This window comes from Pristis pectinata, chromosome 15 (genome assembly GCF_009764475.1).
Source record: "Pristis pectinata isolate sPriPec2 chromosome 15, sPriPec2.1.pri, whole genome shotgun sequence".
NCBI classification, from domain to species: Eukaryota; Metazoa; Chordata; class Chondrichthyes; order Rhinopristiformes; family Pristidae; genus Pristis; species Pristis pectinata.
The window spans coordinates 23228153-23255218 of NC_067419.1; the positions used below are offsets into that span (position 1 = coordinate 23228153).

The following is a 27066-nucleotide window of genomic DNA, read 5'->3' on the forward strand; positions in this document are numbered from 1 at the left end:
TTTCACTGTACTATTGCTAATGTTCAATTTTAAATGATCCAAGTATTGCAACATTTTACTCATGATCCACGGTGTGTTTTTGAATTGTTTCCTTCTGTTTTGTTAGTAGACAAATTGTAACCTGTTTTCTTCACTGAAGAGTGCACAACTTGTTCTTTTTGGACTACTTCGTAAAAAGTACTGAGTGCAATGGATGTCCATATTTTTAATTGACAGTTTAGAACCAAGTGATTCTATCAGTAGTAGAAACTATCTCCTTGGATCTTATTTTTTTGAGATGTTACTTCTGTTTTGAATTTTGTGTAACCAAGGATCATATCTAACTTGTAACACAGACTGAATCAAAGCATTTTGTGCTGTCATATATCAAAAGTCAATTAAATAATGTTGCAGTTTGTTTGCCTGTCCCTGATCATTGGGTGTAAAATTTGAACAAATATGTATATAGTAGTTTTGTAGTAAGTTCAGTATCATATTTTTGACATTATTTCCACTGGGATAAGTTCTGTTTGACTTTCAATTCTATTATTCTAAGCTTTTGACTTTATTTTTCTCCCTTGTCTCTTTTAGCCTTTGCCAGTACAGGATTTGAGTGCCACACTTCTCCAGTATTTAGTCCAGCAAATCCAGAAAGCTCGATAGAAGATTGCCTGGCTCATCTTGGAGAGAGAGTATTTCGGGAGCTTACTGTACAGGTGCAGGGAGCGCTGCAAAATATTCTTGCTAAGTGAGTTACATTATTTAGAGCATTTGTGAAATTTTCTACTTGCATCTCTACCTCTACTGCAAACAGAGCTGCACTTTTGATTGATGGCATGGTAAATCAAAGACTTGTAAATAGGAATTGTGTTGGTTTGTCCTTCGCAGCCTTGCACTGTCTGGAGCTGTTGCAAAAAAAAATCATGTATTTTTATATTGAGTGACCAGCATATTGACAGAAGTGTTTAAAAATGGGTTGTAATTTCTTTCTAACTCAATGCTATTATCCTGCACCATCCCCAAATCTGTTGACTCCTTTATTATCCAGAAATCTGATCTTTGCTTTGAATTAACTCAATGACTTATCTTCTAGGGATGGAGGTCAAAACTGTTCAAAATACTTCGGGTGCAGTCTTGCTGAAGCCCCATATAATTTCCATTTTACACTTGTTCTCAATCGCTCTCTCAATGAAAACCAACTTGCCATTTGTCTTCCTAAATACTTACCCCATATGCATGTTAGTTCTCAGTGACGTGTGCAGGGACACCAATCTCTTTGAACATCGACAATACGCAATCCATCACCCAGTTTTTAAAACAAAAACTTTTTTCTGTTTTGTGCACCAAAGTGGATTATTTTATCTTATATTGTACCTGCCATGTTTTTGTCCGCTTACTCAGCTTGTCTATAAACCCTTGAAGCCTCTTAACATACTCATCTCTACTTGCCATCCCACCTAGGTTTGTATAATCCAAATGCTTGGAAATATTTGGTCCTCTCAAACACATTGTGTAAATAGATTGTAAATAGCTAGGGATCAGTGCTTGGGGCACCACAAAAACTGAACTTGTCACAATCTGACAACCTGGGAAAAAGATCTGTTTATTCTCACCATTAATTGAATGTCTTCGTTTGAGTCTGATCATATATCAACTCCATTTAAAATAACCCTAGATAATATGTATCCTGATTTTTGTTTCCAACAGTACAGGGTACCCACTGGTCAGTGTAAATAAGTTGGGCCGAATGGCCTGTTTTTGTGCTGTACAATTCTATGAGAACAATAAAAATCCATTAAACTACACACGTGTTTAGCAGATTTTCCAGATTATTGGATGTTATTATTAATACCCCAACTCATTTTAATTCACTTTGTTTTAAGATGTTACACAGTGGAATGATACATTTTCCAGTGAACCTGGTAAGTTTCAAGGGAGTTTGGGGAACGGAACCAAACAAGTTTCAAAGCAAGGGAACCAAACCAGGCAAATTTCAAGTGAGCACAGCAATTGGGGCCCCAATGAGCCAGGTGATGAACCATTGTCATTTCAGAATTGTTGGTTAGTGGATTATCAGAGTTTTATTATTACTGCACTAGTTCTAGTTAAATTGATTATTTAACCATATTGTGTTGTTTGACAAGTAGTTTAACTTGAGCAGGTTACTGATCTGTATGGGCTTGGGCTACATTTCATAAACTTGTGAAAGTTATTTAGTAGACACCTCCACCTTGGGCCATATTTGGGTGGCAACTCCTGTAACTATGAGTAATGGAATATTTTTAAATCGTCTTATTGTACTGTTGCCAATATCATGCAAAATTACATAGAGCAATTTGGGAGCATCAGCTATGTGCCCTTCTGGATTTTTCTAACGTGTAAAGAAATACCTTTACAAGTTTTAACATGTAAAGAAATATCTGAAACAATTTTTGGGGTAATTTTTTTCTGTCTCATTTTGCAGACCCCTGGAGTATGAGCTGTACAAAGAACAGTTAAATCAACTCGCCAGCCACACCAGTGGGTGGAATAAGGTAAAAGTAGCACATTATTTTGGAACACTCCAGTCAAAGTAATATTGGAGCTGGTTTTTTGAATATTGGTGTCAAGACTGTGCAAAGCAACATGGCCAAAAGCAAACAGAGCCATTTTAAAGAATGTGCAAATAGAGGAGATGGAGATATCTGCTTTAGGCAACCGCTCCATGTAGCTGTACGGAGTATGTAAATTGTGTATGTGGCAAGAGCTACACTGGACAATTTTGTATTTGTATACAATTCTTTATCAGAGTAATAGCCTACTCAGTCACCAACTTTCTGGTGGTTCACGGATTTGATTTTTTTTCTTGCGCTGGTGACTGAGTAGGCTGCTGCTGTGTAATTCACTTAGCAATGAGTTGGAATATGAACCCATTGTCCCCACTGTCAAGAGTCCTTTTTGTTTAAAATGGTAACTAAATTGTTCAGAAGCTACTGAGGGGTTTTTAGCATGGTGCAAAAGCTATTATTTGAGTAAGATGGATAAGGACAAAATATTAGAATGCTTAACTTGCAGAACTATATTTCATACTGATACACTTTGTAACCATGGGATTCACTGAACTGGTGCTTTTGCTTTTCTCTGGTGCATTTTAGTGTTTTAAGTGCATGACTACTGCAAGTAATGGAATTGTACCATTTGACTTAGAGGTCACAGTTGCCCTAATTTCTTTGATCCATTCTAGATAATGTGGACTAGTTGCATAAGTTTGGTTGAAGCCAAACAGAAGGTTTGCAGGAAATTAATGCTGGAGGCTCAAATATTTTTACTTTGTATGGAGGGGTAAATAATAAGATATGGTGTGGTTTTGGTCTTTCGAATTGCCAAAAGAATCCTACCGTTCATTGTTTTGTGCATCGAAAGTCAAAAGCTTGGATACAATCAGTAAGGAGAAGGAATGCCCGCTTCTAGTTACTTAATGAGAAATTGGTTGACTTGGACTGAACACTTACAATAAGTTTGAGTTCATAAAGCCAAATAAGCCTATTGATTGCTGCTTGCAGATTCACAGATTGTATTAGTTTATTTCTCAATTACTTTGATGTTGAAAGCCAAAGATTCTCATGTTTTGCTGATCTTCAAAGTCAATCATGTAGAACTCCAGACCCCTCACAATCTGCCTGGCTCGTCACTGCCTTATGAAGTGGTATGGCAAGCCACTTGGTTGTATCAAAACCACTATAAAAAGTTATTGAGATTGACCACTTCTGGCACACTAGCAGACTGTTTCGGCACAGTAATACATTTTTAAAAAAATTTTATTTACAGCATGGTAACAGGCCCTTCCGGCCCAACGAGTCCACACCGCCCATTTTAAACCCAAATTAACCTACCCATACGTCTTTGGAATGTGGGAGGAAACCGGAGCACCCGGAGGAAACCCACACAGACATGGGAAAACGTACAAACTCCTTACAGATAGCGACGGGAATCGAACCCTGATCGCTGGCACTGTAATAGCGTCGCACTAACCACTACGCTACCGTGCCGTCCATCATAGAGAAGAAATGGCTTTGGAAATGTTCAACATTGACTCACCACTAAGTCTCATGACATGAGCAAATAGTTTTCCTACTATCACCATGCACCTTCGGCTGAGGAACCAGTGTCCTCCCATGTTAAGCTGTACTTGAAAGAAGCATTGAGAATATCAGAAGTACAGAATGTTCTCATAATTATACAGCAGGGAATCTGAGCTGTTGGCCCACTGAGTACATGCCAACCATCAAGCACCCACTTGCACTAATCTGACACTTATCCCATCTTCTTTTCCCTACATTCCCATCAACTGAATTTACTGTTTGCTCACACTCTAGAAGCAATTTGCAGCAGCCAATTAACCCACCAACCTGCATGTCTTTGGGATGTGGGAGGAAACCAGAGCATCCAGAGGTAACCAATGAGGTCACAGAGACTGCTAGGTGGAGTTTCATTCGGAGGTCAGATTTGAACCCAGGTTGACTGGAGCTGTGAGGCAGCAGCTCTTCTAGCTACACCACTACTACCCCTACTCTGGGTGGAGAATTTGAGTGTCCAAGATTGTCTCCTTAGAAATGCAAGTGCTTGACCTTGGTAAGTTCTGAAAGATCTATCTGCTAGACCGGGCATATGGTGGGTGGTGAAATAACCAGCTTAAAGAAAAAATCCACTTGAACTCGTGATAACCAAACTACCTGTTGAAGATGCACCAGCCATGGCTTATTGGAGCAATCATACACTGTCCCTATAGAGTCTTAAGTTATGCCTTCACACACAATGTTCTTCATTGCGTGGTGTAGTTGTGTTAAATGGGGTATTAGAAGCAGTAGAATTGCATTCCACCTCAGTCTGTAATGATGTGGCCTGGAATTGCTCTTTCTTCACTACTACCAGCAAGTCAGAAAAACCAGCCCTGGTTAAATGAAGGGAAAGAGTACTAGGAACAGTACCTTTTGAACGTCAAAACACAATTTAGTTTGAAACTGTAAATCCAAAAGGTGAGACACAAAAAATGTAAACTGTCATGAAACCAAAAGAAATCTTCCTTCTCTTTTCTCTCTTCCTTTGGCTGGGAATTTGGTCCACAAACCTAGTGAATGCACAGATACTTTTCCAAAGAGAACATTGACCTGAAACTTTAATTCCATTTTTCCTCTCTGGAATTACTCCATTCTTCCAGTATTTTCTGTTCTTATTCCAAACATAATGGTCAAGCAAAGATAATATACTTACACCCTTGTATTGCCCTCAGCTTTTGGGTAGTGCAAAGCATGATTCTGAGATTGGCTATTGAAATAGCTTTGGTGAGTCACTGAAGTGCATCTTGTAGATGGTACCCTGCAGGCACTGTGCACCCAGATGAGAATAATTTGAAATGTAGATGGGGAGCCAACAAGTAGGCTGCTTTGTCTTCTCTCCATTGAGCTACTTGAATGTTGCTGAAGTTGCACTCACCAAAGTGGTGAGTCTGAAGACGCACAAAATTCTGCAGATGCAGGAATCTGGAACAATACACAAAGTGCTGCAGGAACTCAGCAGGTCAGGCCGCATACGTGGAGGGAAAGAAATAGTCGATATTCGGGCCGAGACCCTTCATCAGGACTGGAAAGGAAGAGTGCAGAAGCCAGAATAAGAAGATGGGGGGGGGGGGGGGGGGGGTGGAGAGGAGAAGCAGCACACACAGGAAGGGGATAGGTGAGTTCAGGATAGGCGAGTCCTGGTGAGAGGGGGAGAAGATGTAATAAGCTGAGAAGTGATGGGTAGAAGAGGCAAAGGGCTGAAGGAGGAGGAATCTGGTAGGAGAGGGCAATGGACTGTGGAATAAAGGATTGGGGGGTGGGGGGGAGAGGAGATGGGCAGGTTATCAAGGTTGGGGAAGGGAGCCATAGGAATAAGGGAAGACAAAGCAGTGTGGGGGGGGGGGGGTGAAAAAGAAGGGGTGGAGTTACTGGAAGTTAGAGAAATCGATGTTGAGGCCATCAGGTTGGAGGCAGAATATGAGATGATGTTCCTCCAGCCTGTGCCTGACCTCAATGTGGCAGTAGAAGAGGCCATGGATAGACATGTCAGTATGGGAATGGGATGTGGAATTGAAGTGGGTGGCCACCGCAAGGCCTTAACTATTGCGGCAGACAGAGCAATGGTGCTCGAGTCCACTGCTATACTTATTTTGTGTCTTGGGTTTCAAGAGTTGGCAAGGAATTAATAATTCCAAGCTTCTATATTGCCCTTATAGTTGTGAAATACAAGTGGCTGATCTATTTAGATTCTGGATGTTAATGGTAGACTATTTGATAGTGGTAATGCTACAAAATGTAGAGGGAAGGTGTTCAGATGTTCCTGTTAGAGACTGCATTGCCAGGCACTTGTATATCCAAATCTATTTGCCCCTTGTCAGTCTAAGCCAAAACACTTTCCTAATCCTCCAGTGTGTTTCAGTACAGTGAATTAAAACTGAAAATAGGTCACCCTCAGCAAACACTAATCATCCAGCCCCCAACTTCTAACCTTGAAGGAATTTCATTGATAAAGCAGCTGAAAATGGTTGGAACTAGAACTCTGGGTGTAAGAATCTTTGAAGAATTGTAGAAGCATTCTGGGCCTGAGATTTCATTTTCAACAAACACAAATGAACAGTATTTGGTGCTTGATGTAATTATAGCTAGTGCAGTTATTTTTCCCTCCTTTCACTAGAGTTAATTTTATTCTGATTCCAGGATGTTTTTATTATGAAGTGCACTTGCTCCCTTCCACATTTGCATCTAAATTCTAATGAGGTCTGGAGAGGAAGGACTTGATGTGCCTTAATTGATTTACTAATTGCCTTTTGATAGCACATTGGCAAGTAATTGCTGCTTGATATCACTGCACGCAATACCTTTCATCACTGTTTTTAAACCTCAGATTGGCACCTCCTTTTTTACGTGCATCTGATTTTGCTCCTGGCACTGTCTTCTCTTTTGAACCAGGGGTAGATTCCTGGCTTGCTGATAATGGTAGAGCAAGGGCTGTGCCAAGTTATTGACAAAATAATGGTAAGACAACTTCAGTGTTTTTGTAACCATGAAAAGTTGCTAGCCTCTTAGAGGAGACATTAAGAATTAATCTCTTAACATGCACAAGTTAATCAGGAAATAGCTTAATTAGGAGCAGAAACATTAATGAACTAGCTTTGTTATCAATGCAAATCCAGTAATATTTTCCTAGCAAGCAATTTGAAATTCTGTTCAATTTCACAACTTGTTCTGGTTGTTTTTTGAAAACTTTGAACCCTTGTGGACATTATCTTAAAAATGGGAAATGCTCTGTTTTATCAGCTTAATAATTGAAGTTTTTATTTAGATTCTCTTCTTAATGCAACAGTATCTTTTAAAGATCTTATGATAAAACAGTCAATGGTAGACTTTATTGAATGCAAACAGCATTTAAACATTTATTTTTGTATCTGTTACCCATGTTTGCGTTACTAAACTGAAAGTAGTCTTTTGAAGCTGGTAAATTGCATAATTTAGGAATGTGCACTGTTTTGCCAAATCCATTTATGGATCTGTAAACAATGGTGAATATGTCTAGGGTCACTTTGTTTAATTATAATGCTATGCATAACAGACTTTCCTGAAAAGAGTAATGAAATCTGAAAGGAACAGGTTTTTGTTCTTAAACAGGGAAATATAGGGCAAATTATAATGCAGAAGCCCCTTGATGGTGTGTTCTTAACAATCTCATCATAAAACTTCTGAACTGCTGTTACAGTTCCTATGACAGTGTGCTCAAGCTCCCAAGATCTCCAAGGGAAAAACAAGTAGTTTGCTGAACATATCTCTCTAAGGAGAGAAGCCAAGTTTGTTTGCAGGTTTGTTTCAGCATCTACATCAAAGTTGTGGAAGATGCTGAGTAAAACTTTCTTATTCATTTCTTTAAGGAGTTAAATGTAGATAGTTGCCTAGACATCTAGTGCATTGTGAGCACCTCCTTGAGCAAGGATATAACTATTGAGTACCCTTTTTGAAAGTTTTATTAATTTAAGCAGGGACCGCTCTTTTTATTGCACTTCATTCATGCAGTAGCTAGCATGTGTAAAGGCTGAAGATCCATTTAAAGATGAAGGAAATGGAAGAATGGCTTTATTTTCTCTGAATTTAATTGGCTACCTACAAAATTGTATGCTACTGCTGTTGAGCTAGTAATCCTAGAGATACTTTTAGAACTGTTGAAGGGTATGTTTGGCAATTTTGTAATTTACTATACATTTTAAATGACAAAGTATACTTTATACTAATTTTATTTTGTAGGTTCTGATATCCCTAGTGCTATTAAGGCAATTACTAACCAGTAACAGCAAGCCATCTCTAAAGACAGTGGTGGAACTTGGAGTAAAGTACATTGAGGAGACAGATGCTGATTATATCATCCAACAAGGAGGTTGGGTAAGTTTGTCATCCAATTGAAACTTCAAAATTTTTTTGGAATAATAAGAATCTGTGCACAACCAGAAGTTCCTCTTGACAGCACCATTTTCATGCTGAGCACCTTTATTTATTCCACTGTTGTATCTCTCAAGGATCTATCCTTGACTGCCTTTTGTATTTCTTGCACATGTTCCATCCCTCAGCAATACCAACAGAAAGTGTCCTGTTTCTCACCAACGCCCTTTGATTCTGTAATCTCCAATTAGTCAGTCATTCTCCAAGTACTGCAAAGATTGCAAAAAATATCTTAAGTTACCTCCATAAACTCTAGTCCATAACTATTGACTGTTCCTCTCCCTGCAACAGTTTGGCTGCTTACAAGCTTGATGTCGTATTTGATTGTGAAATGAATTTTTAACTGCACATCCACGCCATTGTCAAAACTGTCCATTCCCACTTCCTATAATTACATCTGAATTTGCTCCAGTTCTATTTACCTACTGCTGAAATCCTAATCCTTATCCTGCTGACTTGTGAGCATGAGGTCAAAAGTGTTTCCTACCTTTAAATTCTGCATCAAAACCTACTATCCCTTTTGATGACCTATACCTATCCTGGCTCCTGATTTAGCAACGCTAAAGAAAAATCTCATCTTTGTTTAAAATTCTTCCATGGTCTCAGTCCGTCTCTGCTGCTTGAAGAGTCTTTCAAGGTACCTGCAGTCCTCCAGATCTGTCTTTTTGGTCATTCCCAGCATTAATCATTGCACCATATAGCTTCGATTGTTAAGGCTCTGAATTTCCTCCGATCTTGCTATTCCTCTACCTCTTCATAGCAAACTGCTCCTTTTTATTAGCTCCCCTTTGACCAGCCTTTTGGTCATCTGCCTTCATCTAATCTGTTCATGAAGTTCAATCAAATTTTGTTACTGTTCCTGTGAAGTGTCTAGGAAGGTGAGGGTGGAGGATGATTCACAATGCACCAGTGCTAAAAGATTAGCCTTTAATCAATCAAGGTGAATTCCTCCTCCCATCCCTGGCATATTTGAATTTTGGATGGAGGTTTACATGAATATGAAATTGAAGTTTTTACTTTGAAGAAATTCAGTTTTTTTTTTGTAACAGGCTTTTGTAGTTACTAGAGAAATGAGGCTTTATTTTGTTAGGTTGGTATGGATTCATTCAGGCACAAATAACAAAAGTGAAATATGGCAATAGAATAATTCCATTTGTTATGCAAAACCTGCAAGGGATATCAAGATAAGTAGTTTTTACAGTCAAAGGTGATATTGGCCTTTTAATGGGGATAACTTCTGTTATTTCAATTTACAGACTTGTTGAATAATACTTTTGTTAGTCTTTGGAGTAGAGGAAGAGGGTGTTGCAAGGAAATCAGTAATGATTCAAGGACTAATTCACTAAACTTTAGGTAAGAAAGCACTACATGTGACAACACTAAAGACTGAACAGCTGTGAAGACCTTGGTTTCTAGCATAGGGCTTTGAAGAAGTAGAAGAAATTATAAATTCTTCAGTTATCTTCCAAAGTGTGACTTTTAAACTGAAAATTGCAAAAATAATTTCAAATGGGGAATAAAAGTAACATTAACCAGGAAATCATTGACCTATTAAAGTAAAATATGACATGATGACGTTACTGGAATCTAAGGATAAAACAAAGAGTTGCAGTAGAGCTGCTGCATTACAGCTCTAGTGATCCAGTTCAATCCTAACCTCCAGTGCTGTCTGCATGGAGTTCTTCCTGTGACTAGGTGGATTCCTCTGGATGCTCAGATTTTCTCCCACATCCCAAAGACATGCGAGTTGCAAAAAAACAAGCTGCTGGAGGAATTCAGAGGCTCCGGCAACATCTGTAGAGGGAAATGGACAGTCAATGTTTTGGGTTGAGACTCTTCATCTGGACATGCGAGTTTGTTATTTGGTGACTGTAAATTGCCCCTAATGTGTGGGTGGTTGGCGGATAATGGAAATTGATGGGAATATGGGATTAATACAGGATTAGTGTAAATGGGTTAGTACACCATGCCGACAGCACTGAAGGTTAGGATTGAACCAGGTAACTGGAGCTATAATGCAGCAGCTCTACTAGATTGGTGTGGACCAAAGGACCATTCTCTGCTTTGTATAACTAATAAAGCTTCTCAGAGAAATTTTATGTAATTAGTGGCATTTTTGATTTCTAAATGGTAGATCATATCTAATGAATCTGATTGAATATTTTTTGTGGAAGTGTCGAAAGTAGCAGACAGAATGTCAATGAATTTGTCATATTGACTTAAAAATGTTCTACATGAGTGATATAAGATTGAAGCAAAACATTGATCTAGTCAGGTAAGGACTAGAGTAGTTCTAATATAACACAGGTAAGAAGCCTTGATGTATGATGACTTATTGATGACCTATGTAATTCAGTGGCCTGTCATCTATCCAAAGGTAGTGATGTGATATTTAAAAAAAAAATAAAGAATGAGCTAATGTGAGTTCAATTTTGAAGTCCAAGCAAGAGGTCCACAGATTGCCAACGTGATATTGTTTAGGAAAAGTCAAAACTTAATGAAATGTTGCTCTTTACATTTTGACTGCTAGAATAGAAAGGAACGAAGGTATTGCTACAGGTGATTTGAATGTGACCTGTAAATTCTTTCATGCAAGAGCAGGTAAAAGCAGCATTGCACAGCAAGCCTAGTTTTGTGCAAGGTCATCAACAGCCAAATTACTTTATGCCTAAAGTCCACCACATCAGAATAGACTTTGCATTTGTAAGCATGCATTTTTTTCCATTCATTTTACAGTTGCAGAATGAACAAGAGTCAGATGGCTATTGACGGTGGTAACTTGGAGGAAGGTAGAGAAAAGATGGTGACAAGGGAGGATTTGATTTGTACTTAAATTATTGAGCATGAGGGGGTGGAATGCAGTTGGGTGTTGGGGAAAAAAGACTGTTTTGGGGCATGGTGCCAGGAGTCTTTGGATACATTTGGGTTTCCTAATGCATCAGTGATGGGGCTGGGAGGGACTGAACATGAAGGCAAACCAACCTGTAAGATTACAGAAACCTTGGACTTGAACAGCTGCAATAAAACAGCTGTCCTCTTTAATGCTGAACCAGTCTTCCAGTTCTCCATTAATGTTTGATTTGGTGCAGGTGGTCTGTCATTTCTGGGTATCAAATACACAAGCGTTTTGTGTGGTGGTTGGAGAGTGGGAGTCATTCTAAACAGATTGTAAGGTAAAATTCAACTTCGTAGCAACACTTTGCTCAAATAGAAGAATTACTTGGTCGAGTTTTGGTTTTGCAAAAGGAGTAACTGCAAAGTTTAGGATTCTTTAGATGTGATCCAGAAAGCAAAGATGTATTTTATTTTGTGATTTGTATTACCACAGCTCTCTGCAAAGTGATTTTAAACAATAGAGATATTGGCATGTCTAGGTAATTGAATGTTTAAAAGGCCTTTTGCACACAACAAATGCAATAAAGGATAAACTGTAAGCAGATTTTGAAAATCCATGGGCCAGGAGCTGTTAAAATTAAATAGAACATGGACAGTTAGTCTTTTAAGGTTGGATGACCCACAAATCTAGGAAATCTAGAAGTATCCTGACTTTAGCATCTAGTGTGTGGACTTGTTCTGATTGAAGCAAGTGAATCTGATCATTTGTTCTGTACTTTAAAGTGTAGCAGCTTTTAGATTTTATGAAACCCCACCTTTAATTGATCTATTTTGAGGAATTGAATATGAGGGGTATTGGAATTTTGCCAGATTGCACTCAGTCAGTCCATCAGGCTCCATGTTCATTCCCCCCCATTGGCACCTCCACCAGGCAAGGCCATTTGTTTATAAAAGCCTCATTGCTGCAGCTATCTGCCAAGGTAGAAGAGTGCACAAGCAGTGATTCTGCCTCTCTCGGGAAGACTTGGTGGTCCTGATGATTGTTGCCAAAGGCCTTTTAAATGGCTTTGAAATATCTCTGAACAAGTGATTTTAAAATCAAATTTCAGTTTGGTTTTTAAAAGCATAATATTTAATTAAATTTAAGTAATAGAAGTAAAACTACAACATTTCTATCAAGGTCAGTGACCATCCAACTAAATGATTAAAAGGCCTATCACACACGTTATATAAAAGTTAAATTGAGAACACATGTCTCATTGTCTATTGGTCTTAAATATGCTTTTAAGCAGCATTCATGGTTGGTGTAAAGTTGAGGACTGGATATGAAGGAATCTTCGACTTGGGACGTCTGTGCTCTGTCCTGGACTCTGTGAATCCAGTAATGATGCGGGAGGTCAAATGTGCTTTGATCTTCTGTTCATCCTTGACTTTCACGCTCAGTACAGAAAGAGTTGTCCAGCAAAGAAGATCTTGCTGATGAAGTTGCTTTTCATGACGTTAGTTCTGTCACAAGTGGTATTAATGCTGCTTCTCTTGTTTACAATATGGATCAATATCCAAAAAATTAGGATAGCCAGACTACCTACTGGAGTATCTAACTCTGTTGATTCTCAGAAGGTATCCTGAATTTGTTACTCTCTGCTGAAAATATAATAGAAAGGGATTTGTGGGTGAAAATGGTTGTTTTCGTTCAATGCTCAGCATGCCCTAGATTTATTTGTTCACCTTTGAATATAATTGCTGTCCATCTGCCAAATAAAACTCTATTGACAGCTGTCTCTTTTCACGTGTGAAATCTACAAAATTTATGAAAGTGGGGGGACATTTGCTGGAAATCTGAAATAAAAACAATACTGGAAAGAGAAACAGTTAATGTATTAAGTCAGAGCCCTTTGTCAGAACTATCAAAGTTTAAAATGGTCATACCAAAGGTACAGCTGCAAGTATCCCTGTAATCTAAACTTAAACTTGGTAATAAATTATTCATGCAATCCTAAAAAGAATATTGTGCTGTCCAAAATTGTTAACATTGGAGAAATTTCATGTTTCTTGGAATGCCAACACCAGTTGTGACATTAGTATCTCATTTCGAGGCAAGATTTTCATAATCACTAGTGAATTTTTTTCCTGGCTTTTTAAAATCCTAATTATGTTCAACCTGGAGTGTGCTCAGTCAAAGTTGAGATCACTGTCATTTTTTGTCTTTGGGTCCAGCCTGCTGTTGTATGCCACATCTCAGTTTGCTTGTAGCTGCACTAGTGAGGTCATTTACTCACTGTACTCCAAAAGTGAAGAGTTCATCTATCTCTCCTTCGGCTTGTACGAGCAACTAGACTAGATTTAATTTCCTACTAGTGTCATAAGTGAAGTTTTAAGGTGCACAGGATATGTAATGGGCAGATTTTTGACATGCTTGGATTATCCTTTTTAGCAGAGGCTTGCCTGCTCCAGCACACAAGGTCCAGTGTTTTGTCCTTCACTCACTCAGTTCTCCCAAGCTGGTTCCCGTCCTGTCTGTTGTGCCAACGACATATTCCTGATGACCTTTGCCCACAGTAGAGAACTGTAAGAGGTGGTTGAGTAGGCTTGACATTGTAGCTGTCATGGCTGATTGTACAGAGCACTTGTGCAGTGAGTACAAGAATGTGGATGTGGGAAGAATGCTGGAATTGGGGGCAAAGTGCCGAACTGAGTCAGTGCATATGTGTGTGGGACGTGGTTATTGGAGCAAAAGCAATGCTTGGGTTATACTTGAGCAGAACCACAGATGGAGAAGAGAAGTACATGGAGAATACCAGGGACAGAAAGAGATACAGGATCCAGGCGGCTTGTAGGAGTGAGCATGATGTAAACATTTTTTTCAGCAGAATTCAAGTTTATTGCCAATGGCATGCATACCCAGGGTATAAATGCCATGAAAATTAGCTTTTGCAGCAGCACAGTACATTACAAACATGTGAACTTAAACTAACCTTGCACAACAAATAAATATAACGACATTAGTACAAGTTGAAAGAGAGGAATAAATGTAGTCCAAGGTAGTATTAAGCTTCAGGTCAGTTCAAGAACCCAGTGGTAGCAGGAAAGAAACTGTTGTTGAACCCGGAGATGTGGGTCTCCAGGTACCTCCTGCCAGATGGCAGCAACAAGAAGAGGGGATAGCCTGGACGGTGGGGGTCTTTAATGATGAATGTCACATTCCTGAGATATCACCTCTTATAGATGTCCTCAATGATGGAGAGAGCTGCAGCAATGATGGAACTGGCTGAGTCCACTACTCTCTGTCGCCTCTGGCATTCCTGTGCATTTGGAGGATTGTAGATGTATTGAAGTCTTATTAGATCATGATTTTCTTTGACGCTGTTCAGCACTGTGGTTAGCGTTACTCCTGACAGACCTTCCTGGTGACCTCCCTAGCAATCTCCTGGAGGGTGTCCATAGTTCTTTCACACAAGACCTCCCTCCTGTGGGTGATGTGATCCACTAACCTCTCTGGGTCCCTCATGAAAGCTGGAAAGCCCTCTGGAAACACTGGTGCAACTATGTCTAAGTAATCTGGCTGTCTAATAGTGAGAAGGGTTGGTTGTGTTTGTGTGTGGACACAGTAGTCAGCTACAAGAAATTAAAACTATGTAGCGGCTGCTACCGCGATGTGAAAACGACACTAGTCGATGGGTTTCCGAGCAAGAACTGGTTTATTTTCCCGCCTTGCGCGGGCCTTTTAAGAGAGACTGTTCCCGCCCACCGAAAACAGAAATGACGTATACGCTACGTCATCAAACCTTTCCCACGCGCAGGTTCTCCCTGTCGCTCAGGGAAGACTAAGGCCCAACGCCATCTTGGGCCTTGCCACTCTGACGACACGCGACCCGACTGCCGGGCCAGTTTGCTTGCTCAGATGGTGAGTCACTACAACTAGTGCTTTTCAACAACACCCAAACTGAAGAGTGCAGCATTAAATGATTAGTTCCTGATAGTACTGTTTTTTTCAAAAATATGTAGTGGAGTGCTGATTGATCTTTTTGGAGCATTTTTAAGTCTGTTCATGAGACAAACTAGGAGATTGGGGGTGGTGTGTGGCAAAGTGCTGTGGAATTTCTCACTCACTTTGTTTACTAAAGGCAAACATCCATTTTATGGCGAGTGTTGGCTTTGAGGAGGGAGCAAGATCATTAATGGTTCAGATTTTGGGAGAAGTGTGGAGAGGAAGATGAAGTAAAATTAAAGATCTCTTATGAATGCAGAGGAAAAATAGGATGTATTTAAAATATTTCTAGTTGTGTGTATAAACTTCGTTTAATGTTAGTGTTAATTTTGGTGTAATTTTAAATTTCATCATTGTAGCATATGAGCTGAAACTTTACAAAACCATCTACCCCAGAGAGTTAGCCAGACATTTGCAGCCATTACTGACCTAAAGATCTTTCCAGAAACCACTGGAAGTCCTATGTGCTGGAACCAAAAAGACCAGTGTTGACTGTACATAAAATAGAGAAATTTTTTAAATTGCATTGATAAACAGGAACAACATTATGTGCTGTTTGATTATTTTAACCATAGTTCTGCAGTTGAAAATTAAACCTGTCTTACTGTAAATTATACCTAACAATGTGGAAGAGGTTTAAGTTGAAAGGATAAAGATCAGTCACTTGCTCTTAATTCATTTCTTGGTTGTGTGAGAGTAGTTTAAGAATGTATTTGCATTGTCTATTCCTGAATGCCCTGACAAGTATACAACCACCATTGGAAGAAATGATGTGGTAGTGGTGCAGGAAAAATGACTGATTTGTGTCCACTGGAATGAAATGTGACTTGGTGAATTTGTGAATTATGGTGACCCACATTGTTGATGTTCTTGGTGGTGGAGATTTTGGAGCTAGGAAATCTTGCCAAAATAGCCTTGATAACTTGATAGTGGAGCCTGTTGGTGTCTGCTTGGCCAGCTGTTGAACCCAGTGGCAGTGATATAGATCATAAAGTCCTTTGTCCCTGCTAGTGTTGTGCTTTACATGTTGAGTTCACTTGGGTTTGTTGACTGTTAGAATGCATGAGAAGTAGCAACCTTGTGGGGAGGCTTTGAAAAGGCCAGAAACAAACCATTCATCATGGCAGATCTGTTTGTCCCCACTTTTATAGCATCAAAGATGATTTACAGCTGATAAAATTCTTCTAGCTAGAATTGATCACCGAGATGTTTCAGGTTGGTGTCAGTGGAGGGAAAAAATACCTGGTCTGTCTTTTGCTGGTATGATCGTTGCCTGGCATTGTATAATAGTGTGAACTTAGTCCTCTGCATCCTCCATTTCTGAATGCTGCCAAGATTCTGTGGTGAGCAGGCCTGGCACCTCACTGTTAGAATAATTGTGAAAGGAATTGAACATTGAATCTCCTGGAAAAGATGTGCGTGTTCTTGGGAAGAAAACAGCAGACACAATGATAGCTCATCGTAAATGGTTCTCCTTACTCCCTTCTCACCAAATATTAAGGCTAGGATCTAGCAGAAGTACTGATGAGGAACCAACTGTTACAGTCCCTATTTGATTACTTTCCAAAGATGTGTTTTTTTATTTTGTGAATGTTCAACTTTGAGTGTGAGAACTATTTCTACATATTTGGCAGAACCATCATTCCACTTTGAGTAGGAAACCAGTTGCAAACTGGTTAAGGAAAGCTGAGCTTTGTAGAATGCAAGCTGCAACAAATTCAACTGCTTGCAAAAGACAAATCAGTTTTTTTTCTCTTCACTGACACCAACTTTAATATTGTGATCAATTCTGATGAGAAGCAGAATTTTACCAGCTATCAATCATTGCTACAGAAGTGGGCACAGCTGCTGGTGCTTTTTAGTAAGACCCAACAAAACATGCACCTCTCATTTTCTGAAGTAAGAGACTGCCACTTGGCTATGTTGAGTTGTTCATTGGTAGTAACTCTGGCCTCCTGCACACCCTGTACGTCAGACCTTCCCTCTTTTATGCTAGATTGAAGGATGTTGACCTACATGGCTCTATTTGTCGATTAATCATATGACAGCCCTTCCTGTTTTTAATAATCAAGAAACCTGCAAATAAAATCGGCATCCAAAAAGTAGACTAAACTATAATGTGACCTCTTGTTCTAACAAAAAGTATCATACTCAAAATGCTACCACTTTAGTCTCTGACCAATATCTAAACATTCACTTCAAATTTAAATGCATTTCAAATAGGACTTTATTAATTGAAGCCATGTTCTGCTTTTAATGTGTATAGAACATAGAACAGTACAGCACAGAACAGGCCCTTTGGCCCACAACGTTGTGCCGACATAGCTAATCCCTCCTATCTACAGAATGCCCATATCGCTTTATTTTCCTCTCTTTCATGTGCCCATCCTAGCCCCTCTTAAAAGCCCCCGATGAATTTGCCTCCACCACCCTATCAGGCAACGCATTCTAGGCATCCACCACTCTGAGTAAAAAAAAAACCATACCCCTCACGTCTGTGCTGAACCTACCCCCTCTCACCTTAAATGCATGCCTTCTGGTATTGGATCACTCAATAATGAGAAAAAAGATATTGCTTGTCCACCCTATCTATGCCCCTCATAATTTTCTACACTTCCAACAGATCACCCCCTCAGCCTCTGCCGCTCCAGAGAAAAGAGCCCAAGTTTGTCCAGTGTCTCTGATAGCACATACCCTCTAATCCAGGCAGCATCCTAGTAAACCTCCTCTGCACCCTCTCTAAAGCCTCAACATCCTTCCTATTAGTGAGGTGACCAGAGTTGCACGCAATACTCTAAATGTGGCCTAACCAGAGTTCTATAGAGATGCATCATAACTTCTTGACTCCAATACTCAATACCTTGATTAATGAAAGCAAGCATTCCATAAGCCACCTTAACCACTCTATCTGACTGTGTAGCCACTTTCAATGAGCCATGGACTTGCACCCCAAGGTCTCTCTGCTCTTCAACACTGTTAAGAATCTTGCCCTTTAGAGTGTACTGCCTCTTGACATTAGTCCTACCAAGGTGCAACTTTGTATCTGGGTTAAACTCCACCTGCCATTTCTCTGCCCACATCTGCAACTGCTCTATATCGCGCTGTCTGTCACCAGTCTTTACACTATTTACAGCTCCTCCAATCTTGGTATTGTCTGCAAACTTACTAACCCACCCATCAACATGCTCATCCAGGTCATTTGTGTACATTGCAAACAGCAGAGTTCCCAGTACAGATCCCTGTGGAGCACCACTACTCACAGGCCTCCAGCCCAAATAAGTCCCTTCAACTGCCAGCCTTTGTCTTCTACGGGCAAGCCAGCTCTGGATCCACACAGCCAATTCTCCACTGACCCCATGCAGCCGAACTTTCTTGATTAATCTATTATGTGGGACCTTGTCAAATGCCTTACTGAAATCCATATAGACGACATCCACAGCTCTACCTTCATCAGTCTCTCTTGTCACTTTGTCAAAAAAACTCAACCAGGTTAGTAAGACACTTACCCTGCATAAAGCCATGCTGGCTTTCCCTAATCAAGCCATTGGATTCCAGATGCTCGTATATCCTAGCTCTAAGAATTTTCTCCAACAATTTCCCTACAACTGATGTGAGACTCACCGGTCTATAGTTCCCTGGATTTTCCCCTGTTGTTCCTCTATTTAAGAAAGGAACATCAGCCACTTGCCGGTCCTCTGGGACCTCACCCCTGGTCACAGAGGACACAAAGATACTGGTCAAGGCACCAGCAATTTCCCCTCTCGCCTCCCTCAGTAACCTGGGGTATATCCCATCGGGCTCCGGGGACTTATCCACCTTAATGTTGTATAGGAGACCTAACGTTTACCCTCTCTTTGACCTCTAAATGCCCTAACAGGTTTACACCCTCAGTTCCAATTTCTGTGTCCTGCATGTCCCTTTCCTGGGTAAATATTGAAGAGAAATACTCATTCAGAACCTCGCCCACATCCTCTGCATCCAAACGTAGATTCCCTTCTTTATCCTTAAGTGGTCCTACCCTTTTCCTCATTATCCTCTTATTCCTGATGTAGGTATAGAATGCCTTTGGATTCTCCTTAATCCTACTTCTCATGGCCCCTCCTGGCTTTCCAAATTCCTTTCTTGAGTTCATTTCTAGCTTCTTTATAGTCCTCATGTGCTCTTATCTGATCCTAACTTCCGAAGCTCTACATACTTGTCCTTTTTCTTCTCGACTAAGTTCATCGCTTTGGACATCCAAGGTTCCCTTATTTTGCCATTCATGTTCTTCTAATCGGGATGTACCCATCCTGTACCCTATGTATTTGATCCTTAAACACATCCCACATGTTTGACATGGACTTGCCAGCAAAAAGGTGTTCCCAGTTTACTCTACCTAGTTCCTGCCTTATGCCTTCATAATTAGCCCTGCTCTAATTTAAAACCCTCCTGCTAGCCCCATACTTATCTATAGCTGTCCTGAAAATTAATGAGCTGTGGTCTCTGTTCCCCAATTGCTCACCCACTGATAGGTGAGCCACCTAGCCAGGCTCATTACCCAACACTGCGTCCAGAATAGCCTCTCCCCTTGTTGGATTGTCAACATATTGATTTAAGAACCCCTCCTGGATACACCCAACACATTCTGCCCCATCTAACTCCCTTGTACTAAAAAGGTCCCAATTTATATTAGGGAAGTTGAAATCTCCCATGATCACAACCCCATAATTTTTACGCACTTCCCTAATCTGTTTTCATATCCTTTCCTCAAAGTCCCGGTGGCTATTGGGAGGTCTCTCGTACACCCCCAAGAGGGTGATTGCACCCTTCCTATTCCTGAGTTCTACCCATATAAACTCTCTGTTCAAGCCCGCCATTATGTCTCCCTGGAGTGCAGCTGATGTATTATCTCTAATTAGTATTGCAGCTCCTCCCCCTCTCTTACCCCCCTCTCTATTCTTACTAAAACTTCGAAAACCTGGTACATCGATCACCTGTTCCTGTCCCTCCCTCAGCTAAGTCTCTGTAATAGCCACAACATCATAATTCCATGTATACATCCATGCTCTAAGTTCATCACTCTTGCCCATGATACTCCTAGCATTAAAGTACAAACACTTCAAACCATTCGTCCCATCATATCTGTTATTAGGAATCTGCCTAATACTACATTCCCTGACATCAGCCCTCCTGTCCGTTCCCTCACTTGCTGACCTGTTATTCTGGTTCCCATCCCCCTGCAAAGCTAGTTTAAACCTTCCCCAGTAGCATTAGCAAACCTCCCTGCCAGGATATTGGTTCCCCTTCAGTTCAGGTGCAACCCGTCCCTCTTTTACAGGTCATCCTTTCCCCAGAAAAGGTTCCAATGATCCAAGAGCTTGAAACCCTGCCCCCTGCACCATCTCCCCAACCACTCATTTGTCTGTGCTATCATCCTGTTCTTTCCTTCACTAGCTCGTGGCACAGGAGTAATCAAGAGATTACTACCTTGGAGGTCCTGCTCTTTACCTTCCTTCCTAAATCCCTATACTCATTGCGCAGGACCTCTACCCCTCTCCTGCCTATGTCATTGGTACCAATATGCACCACAACCTCTGGCTGCTCACCCTCCCCCTTAAGAATATTCTGCAACTGTGCTCCGAGACATCCAGGACCCGAGCACCTGGGAGGCAACACGCCACCCTGACATCTCTTTTGCGGCCGCAGAATCTCCTGACTGTCACGAACCAGCAACAAAAGAAACACACTGAGCATGATTCAGTGTTTAAAAACTATTTTATTAATCACTACTTATGATAATACGTAAAATAAAAGTAAAAATGTTAGTATGTTAGAATTCAAAAATGTTAAACCTCGAACGTTAACCCCAAAAACTAAACTCTTCGTGTGTGTGTGTGGCAAAGTCCCAAACTCCAAGTTCCGGAATGGTTCTTAAAGTTCAGTTCCGCAAGCCATAAGGTGAAACATGAGCAAGGGCTTCTTCAACAACCACCGTTGTCTGAAGATAAGACGTAGATGTAGAGAAACATAGGGAGAGTAAATACGAAATTCAAATGTTCCATGATGGAACCCAAACGACACTCCAGCGTTTACTCGGTAGTGACTTCCTCACCCCGAAAAGCATCCGAATCGTGGTCGTCCACACACAAATACCTGTTTCCTTCTACAGGTCAGCAACAAAGTGAACTCCACCGGATTACTTCCAACTTCCATACATGGATTTCAGTAGCAAACACAGTTATTGTTTCTCATCCATCGATAGAGAAAACAAGCAGGCTGGTGTCTCTCTCCCTTCTCTCTCTCTCTCTCTCCCCTAACTTCTTCAACAACGTCATTATGTCCTTTATCTTCTATTGACGTAAGCACGCCTCACACACACATACACACACACTCTCTATCTTAAAGGGACTTTCACTGAGTCCATAACACCTCCCACCTAAAAAAAAAATTTTCCCAAGAAAAATTTAACCGTGCATACAGTTAGTAATGTTAATAGTTATCATTTTACACAACTACAGACTATCAGATTAATACAGATACATGTTTCCCATTTAACATCGGGAAAGACAATCAGCAATCACATTATCTTTGCCTTTAATGTGAGTTATCATGAGATGAAACTCTTGCAAAATTAAACTCCAGTTAAACAGCCTTCTGTTCTTGTTTTTGACTCGGCTCAGAAACACCGATGGGTTATGATCTGTATATACAGTCAATGGTTTCTGAGCGGTGCAAACATATACACTGAAATGTTGCAAGGCTAAAACAAGCGACAGTAATTCTTTCTCTATGGTGGAATAATTCTTTTGATGCTCATTAAATTTCTTTGAAAAGTAAGCTACAGGATGGTCAATATCATCAAGGTCACCCTTCTGCAACAACACAGCTCCTGCAGCTTCATCATTGGCATCTACTGCTAATGAAAATGACTTTTCAAAGTCAGGTGTTTTGAGCACAGGATGGTAGCATAAAATGGCTTTCAGCTTCTCAAATGCTTCTTGACAAGAGTTTGTCCAAACAAACTTTACTCCCTTCTTCAGAAGATTAGTTAGGGGAAGAGCAATATCAGCAAAACTTTTACAAAATTTTCGATAATATCCAACCATTCCCAAAAATCTTCTAACAGTCCTCGTACCTGTGGGAATAGGGAACTCAGATATTGCTTGAACTTTTGCCTGAACAGGAGCTTGCTTGCCTTGACCTACGACATAACCAAGATACGTCACAGTGGCATGGCCAAATTCACTTTTAGCCAAGTTAACTGTAAGGTTAGCCTTGGAAAGTCTTTCAAACAACCTTTCTAACACAGAGATGTGATCTTCCCAAGTATCATTCCCAGTCACTAAGTCGTCAATGTAGGCATCTGTATGTTTTAACCCATGAATCACTGAATTAATCATTCTTTGAAATGTTGCTGGAACATTTTTCATTCCAAATGGTAAAACATTGTATTCATACAATCCAGAAGGGGTTACAAAGGCTGAAATCTCCCTTCCTCTATCTGTTAATGGAACACGCCAGTACCCTTTTAATAGGTCAATCTTTGACGCATGATGGTTAGCAAATACTGATTTCCAGTCTTAGACTTTGGTAATGGGCCAACACAGTCCACAATCACCTTCGAAAAGGGTTCACCAAAAGCAGGAATTGGCTTCAAAGGAGCCACAGAGGGTTTTTGATTTGGTTTACCTACCATCTGACATGTGTGACAGGTTCGACAAAACATCACCACATCTTTTCTCAAACCAGGCCAATAGAATTGTTTCAAGATCTTCCCTACAGTTTTATTCACACCAAAATGACCACCCAAAGGCATACTATGGGCCAGGTTTAAAATTTCATCCCTATAAACTTTTGGAACAACAACCTGATAAATAACTTCCCATTCCTCATTAACAGGAACATGAGGAGGTCTCCATTTCCTCATTAACACTCCATTTTTGACATAATATCCAATTGGCACTTTTTCAATCTCCTCACACGAGAGTGCTTTTTCTTTCAATTCTGTCAACTCAGGATCCTTTGTCTGTTCCACCATAAAATCCTTCCTCGACAAAGACAAATCTTTAAATTCAGGCTCACTATAAGGATGTTGATCCTCCAGTGAAGACAGAAAAGTCTCAGATAAGGCATCATTATTTTCTTCCTGTTTAGGACTGTCACAAGGAACCACATCAGACTGCACCGGACTGTCTGTCTTGGCTAATTCTTTAGCTCTAGCTCGAGTCACCGCACATGATGGGTAAACATCTGGATCATTCTCAGACTCATCGATCCTTGGTTTGGTCGTTAACCGTACCACAGGAACAATTTCTCCATCTGCAAGGTCATTTCCCAATAACAAAGAAACTCCTTCCACTGGCAACCTAGGTCTTATCCCTATCTCGACTGGTCCTTCTACAACTTTGACTTTAAAATCACCTTGTGTAAAGGGACAGACATGGTGTCATCTGTAACGCCTCGCACTAGATTTACCTCACCAATGTCACTTTCTTCACCAAAATTTAAAACACTGTCCAGCAAGAGAGATTGACAAGCCCCAGTATCTCTCAGAATTTTCACTGGCACCTGGGGTGACTCATCATTCAGTGAAACAAAACCCTCTGATACATAAGAACGGAATTCTTTTCTCACCTCCTCCAACTTTTCCGCTTTTACCTCTTGCAAGGACTGATCTTTAACAGCATCTCCTAAACCTTTTTGATTTTTAATTGCCTGAAAGCAAGCATTGGGCACAGCTTCCTTCCTTTTCTTCAAAAGGGCACAGTTAGATATCACATGGCCAGGTTTCCTACAGTAATAACAAGTACGCTCAACAGGTTTCTCCAGCCCTGGCTTCTTTTCATCTTTTCCTTTTTGATTACCTTCCAATTTAATCTCCGGTTTACCTGGATTGTCCTTGTAACTCTTTTGAAAGGTTTTAGGTTGTCCCCATTTGGATTTATGGGTTAAAGCATAATCATCTGCCAACCTAGCAGTTTCTTGTAAAGTTTCCACTGCCTTTTCATTTAAATATGTTGTTAATTCAGCTGGAACACGTCTTTTAAAGTCTTCCACTAGTATCAACTCTTTCAATTTATCAAAATCCCCATCTACATTTTTAGCCATGTACCATCGTTCAAAACATATTCTCTTTCCATTGGCAAATTCCATATAAGTCTGATCTGCAGATTTCCTCAAGTCTCTAAATTTTTGTCTATAAGCTTCAGGTACCAATTCATAGGCCTTCAATATAGCTTGTTTTACCTTGGTTTAATCAGCTGCATCCTCAGCAGACAAAGCAGAATAAGCTTTTTGAGCTTTACCTTTAATCACACTCTGTACCATAAGAGCCCATCCTTTCCTTGGCCAGTTTGAACTCTCGGCAACCTTTTCAAAATGTTGGAAATACTGATCAACCTGATCTTCTTCAAAAGGAGGGACTAATCGAACCTCCCTGCTGGCTGAAAAACCATCATCAGAATCAGATTCCAAACTCCTACGCTTCATTTGTAACTCATGCTGCCTCTGTTTTTCCTTCTCCTCTGCCTCAAAAATCTTTGGATTGAATCCCGAACAAATCTCGTCAATCTGGGGAACGATCCCAGACGACACTCGTTAATCTTTGGATTGGATCCCGGAACTATCCCGGACGAGCCCCCAATTTTGTCACGAACCAGCAACAAAAGAAACACACTGAGCATGATTCAGTGTTAAAAACTATTTTATTAATCACTACTTATGATAATACGTAAAATAAAAGTAAAAATGTTAGTATGTTAGAATTCAAAAATGTTAAACCTCAAACGTTAACCCCAAAAACTAAACTCTTCGCGTGTGTGTGTGTGGCAAAGTCCCAAACTCCAAGTTCCGGAATGGTTCTTAAAGTTCAGTTCCGCAAGCCATAAGGTGAAACATGAGCAAGGGCTTCTTCAACAACCACCGTTGTCTGAAGATAAGACGTAGATGTAGAGAAACATAAGGAGAGTAAATACGAAATCCAAATGTTCCATGATGGAACCCAAACGACACTCCAGCGTTTGCTCGGTAGTGACTTCCTCACCCCGAAAAGCATCCGAATCGTGGTCGTCCACACACAAATACCTGTTTCCTTCTACAGGTCAGCAACAAAGTGAACTCCACCGGATTACTTCCAACTTCCATACATGGATTTCAGTAGCAAACACAGTTATTGTTTCTCATCCATCGATAGAGAAAACAAGCAGGCTGGTGTCTCTCTCCCTTCTCTCTCTCTCTCTCCTTCTAACTTCTTCAACAACGTCATTACGTCCTTTATCTTCTATTGACGTAAGCACGCCTCACACACACATACACACACACACTCTATCTTAAAGGGACTTTCACTGAGTCCGTAACATGACTGTCCCCCTAACTATCGAGTCCCCTATCACTATTGCTCTGCCTGACTTCACCGTTCCTTTCTGAGTCTCAGAGCTGACCACAGTGCTACTGGCCTGGCTGCTGCCTTGCCCAGATAGGTCATCTCCCTCAGCAGTATCCAAAGGGGTATACTTGTTGCTGAGAGGAATGGCCACAGGGGACCCTGCACTGACTTTTCCCCCTACCTCTCTCGGTGCTCACCCATCCGCTACCTGAATCCTGCACTCTGGGTGTAACCATCTGCTCAAGAGTCCTATCTATGATTCACTCAGCCTCCCAGATGATCCTTAGTTTCTTCAGCTCCTTAATCTGGTCTTTAAGGAGCTGAAGTTGGCTGCACTTCCTGCAGGTGTAGTCATCAGGGAGACCAAGTTCCATGTATTCCCACATCCTACAGGAGGAGCATTCCATTGCCATGTCTGCCATCCTGCCTACACTGTACTAAGGGAATCTAAGACCAAAGCAGCAATAATAAAAGGACAAACTTGCCCTCCTTGCCTGTTCTTTTGCCTCGGCCTCTTCTCATTGAGTCAAAGCTGCAAGTTGTCATAGTATAAACAGATATTATTCAATCTATAAGGTCAAAAAAACACACAAGTTTTGCTGGAAATGAGCTACAGTGTTTGTAAGTGATACACAATTCCACCTTTCCTCCTGGTAAATTATTGAAAATGTAAAGCAGTCCAGGTTCTGTCAAGGTTATAATTTAGCTACTGTTCATAGACCTCAATTTCAATTTATAAATTGTATTTTGTACTTGAATCTGAATTAGATTTTTTAAAAAGTCCCAACAGGCATCTTTTTAAAGTAGTTTTTTTTTCATCTTCTGTTTGGCTTGTGTACTATGGATGGCTTCAATATTGTCGTAGTGTTCCTTAACCAGTTAATTAAAATCTGTAAATCCAGCTTTATACAAGGTATGCCTAATACCACTCTGTAGTCCCTGTTTAAATTTTATTATTTAATGAGTTCTGTCCTGTTACTACTGCTTCTAGGCAGATCCTTGCCAGATCGAGCAGTACCCAGACCTACCTGGCAGTGGGAGAGATGAACAAATGAACCTCGTGTTTCTGTTTGTAACAGTATTCAAGCTCTTTTTAATCCTCCAAGGGTCACAAATTCTGGGTGAAAACAGATCTTCTGATTACATTTTTGAAGAAATGTAAGTTAGCTGCCTTGATACACTGGATGCTTTCATTTGTTTAGCTTATTTTTCAACTTTTATTTAAGGTCAGGTGATCCACTTTTCCAATCTACTGCCAGGCAATGAAGATGAAAATCTATCCTGATTTTTATGTACAGCTAAGTTTGTTGAATCCAAGTATGAATGATGAAGGTTGGATTGATGTACTTCCTGTTACTACCTTGATGTTCTGGAAAAGAATATTTTTAAACAAAAAAACT

The 27066-nt window shown here is 40.3% G+C and overlaps 1 protein-coding gene across 3 annotated transcripts in view; it reads left to right on the forward strand.

The window, feature by feature from the left end:
* Nucleotides 1-27066, forward strand: part of bcl2l13 (BCL2 like 13) — a 42623-nt gene that overhangs the window by 2756 nt on the left and 12801 nt on the right. For all 3 annotated transcript variants that reach the window (XM_052030805.1, XM_052030807.1, XM_052030806.1), the window contains exons 4-6: nucleotides 571-727; nucleotides 2444-2513; nucleotides 8289-8423. In XM_052030805.1, coding sequence (XP_051886765.1) covers nucleotides 571-727; nucleotides 2444-2513; nucleotides 8289-8423 — 362 coding nt within the window. The remainder of the gene's footprint in view (nucleotides 1-570; nucleotides 728-2443; nucleotides 2514-8288; nucleotides 8424-27066) is intronic.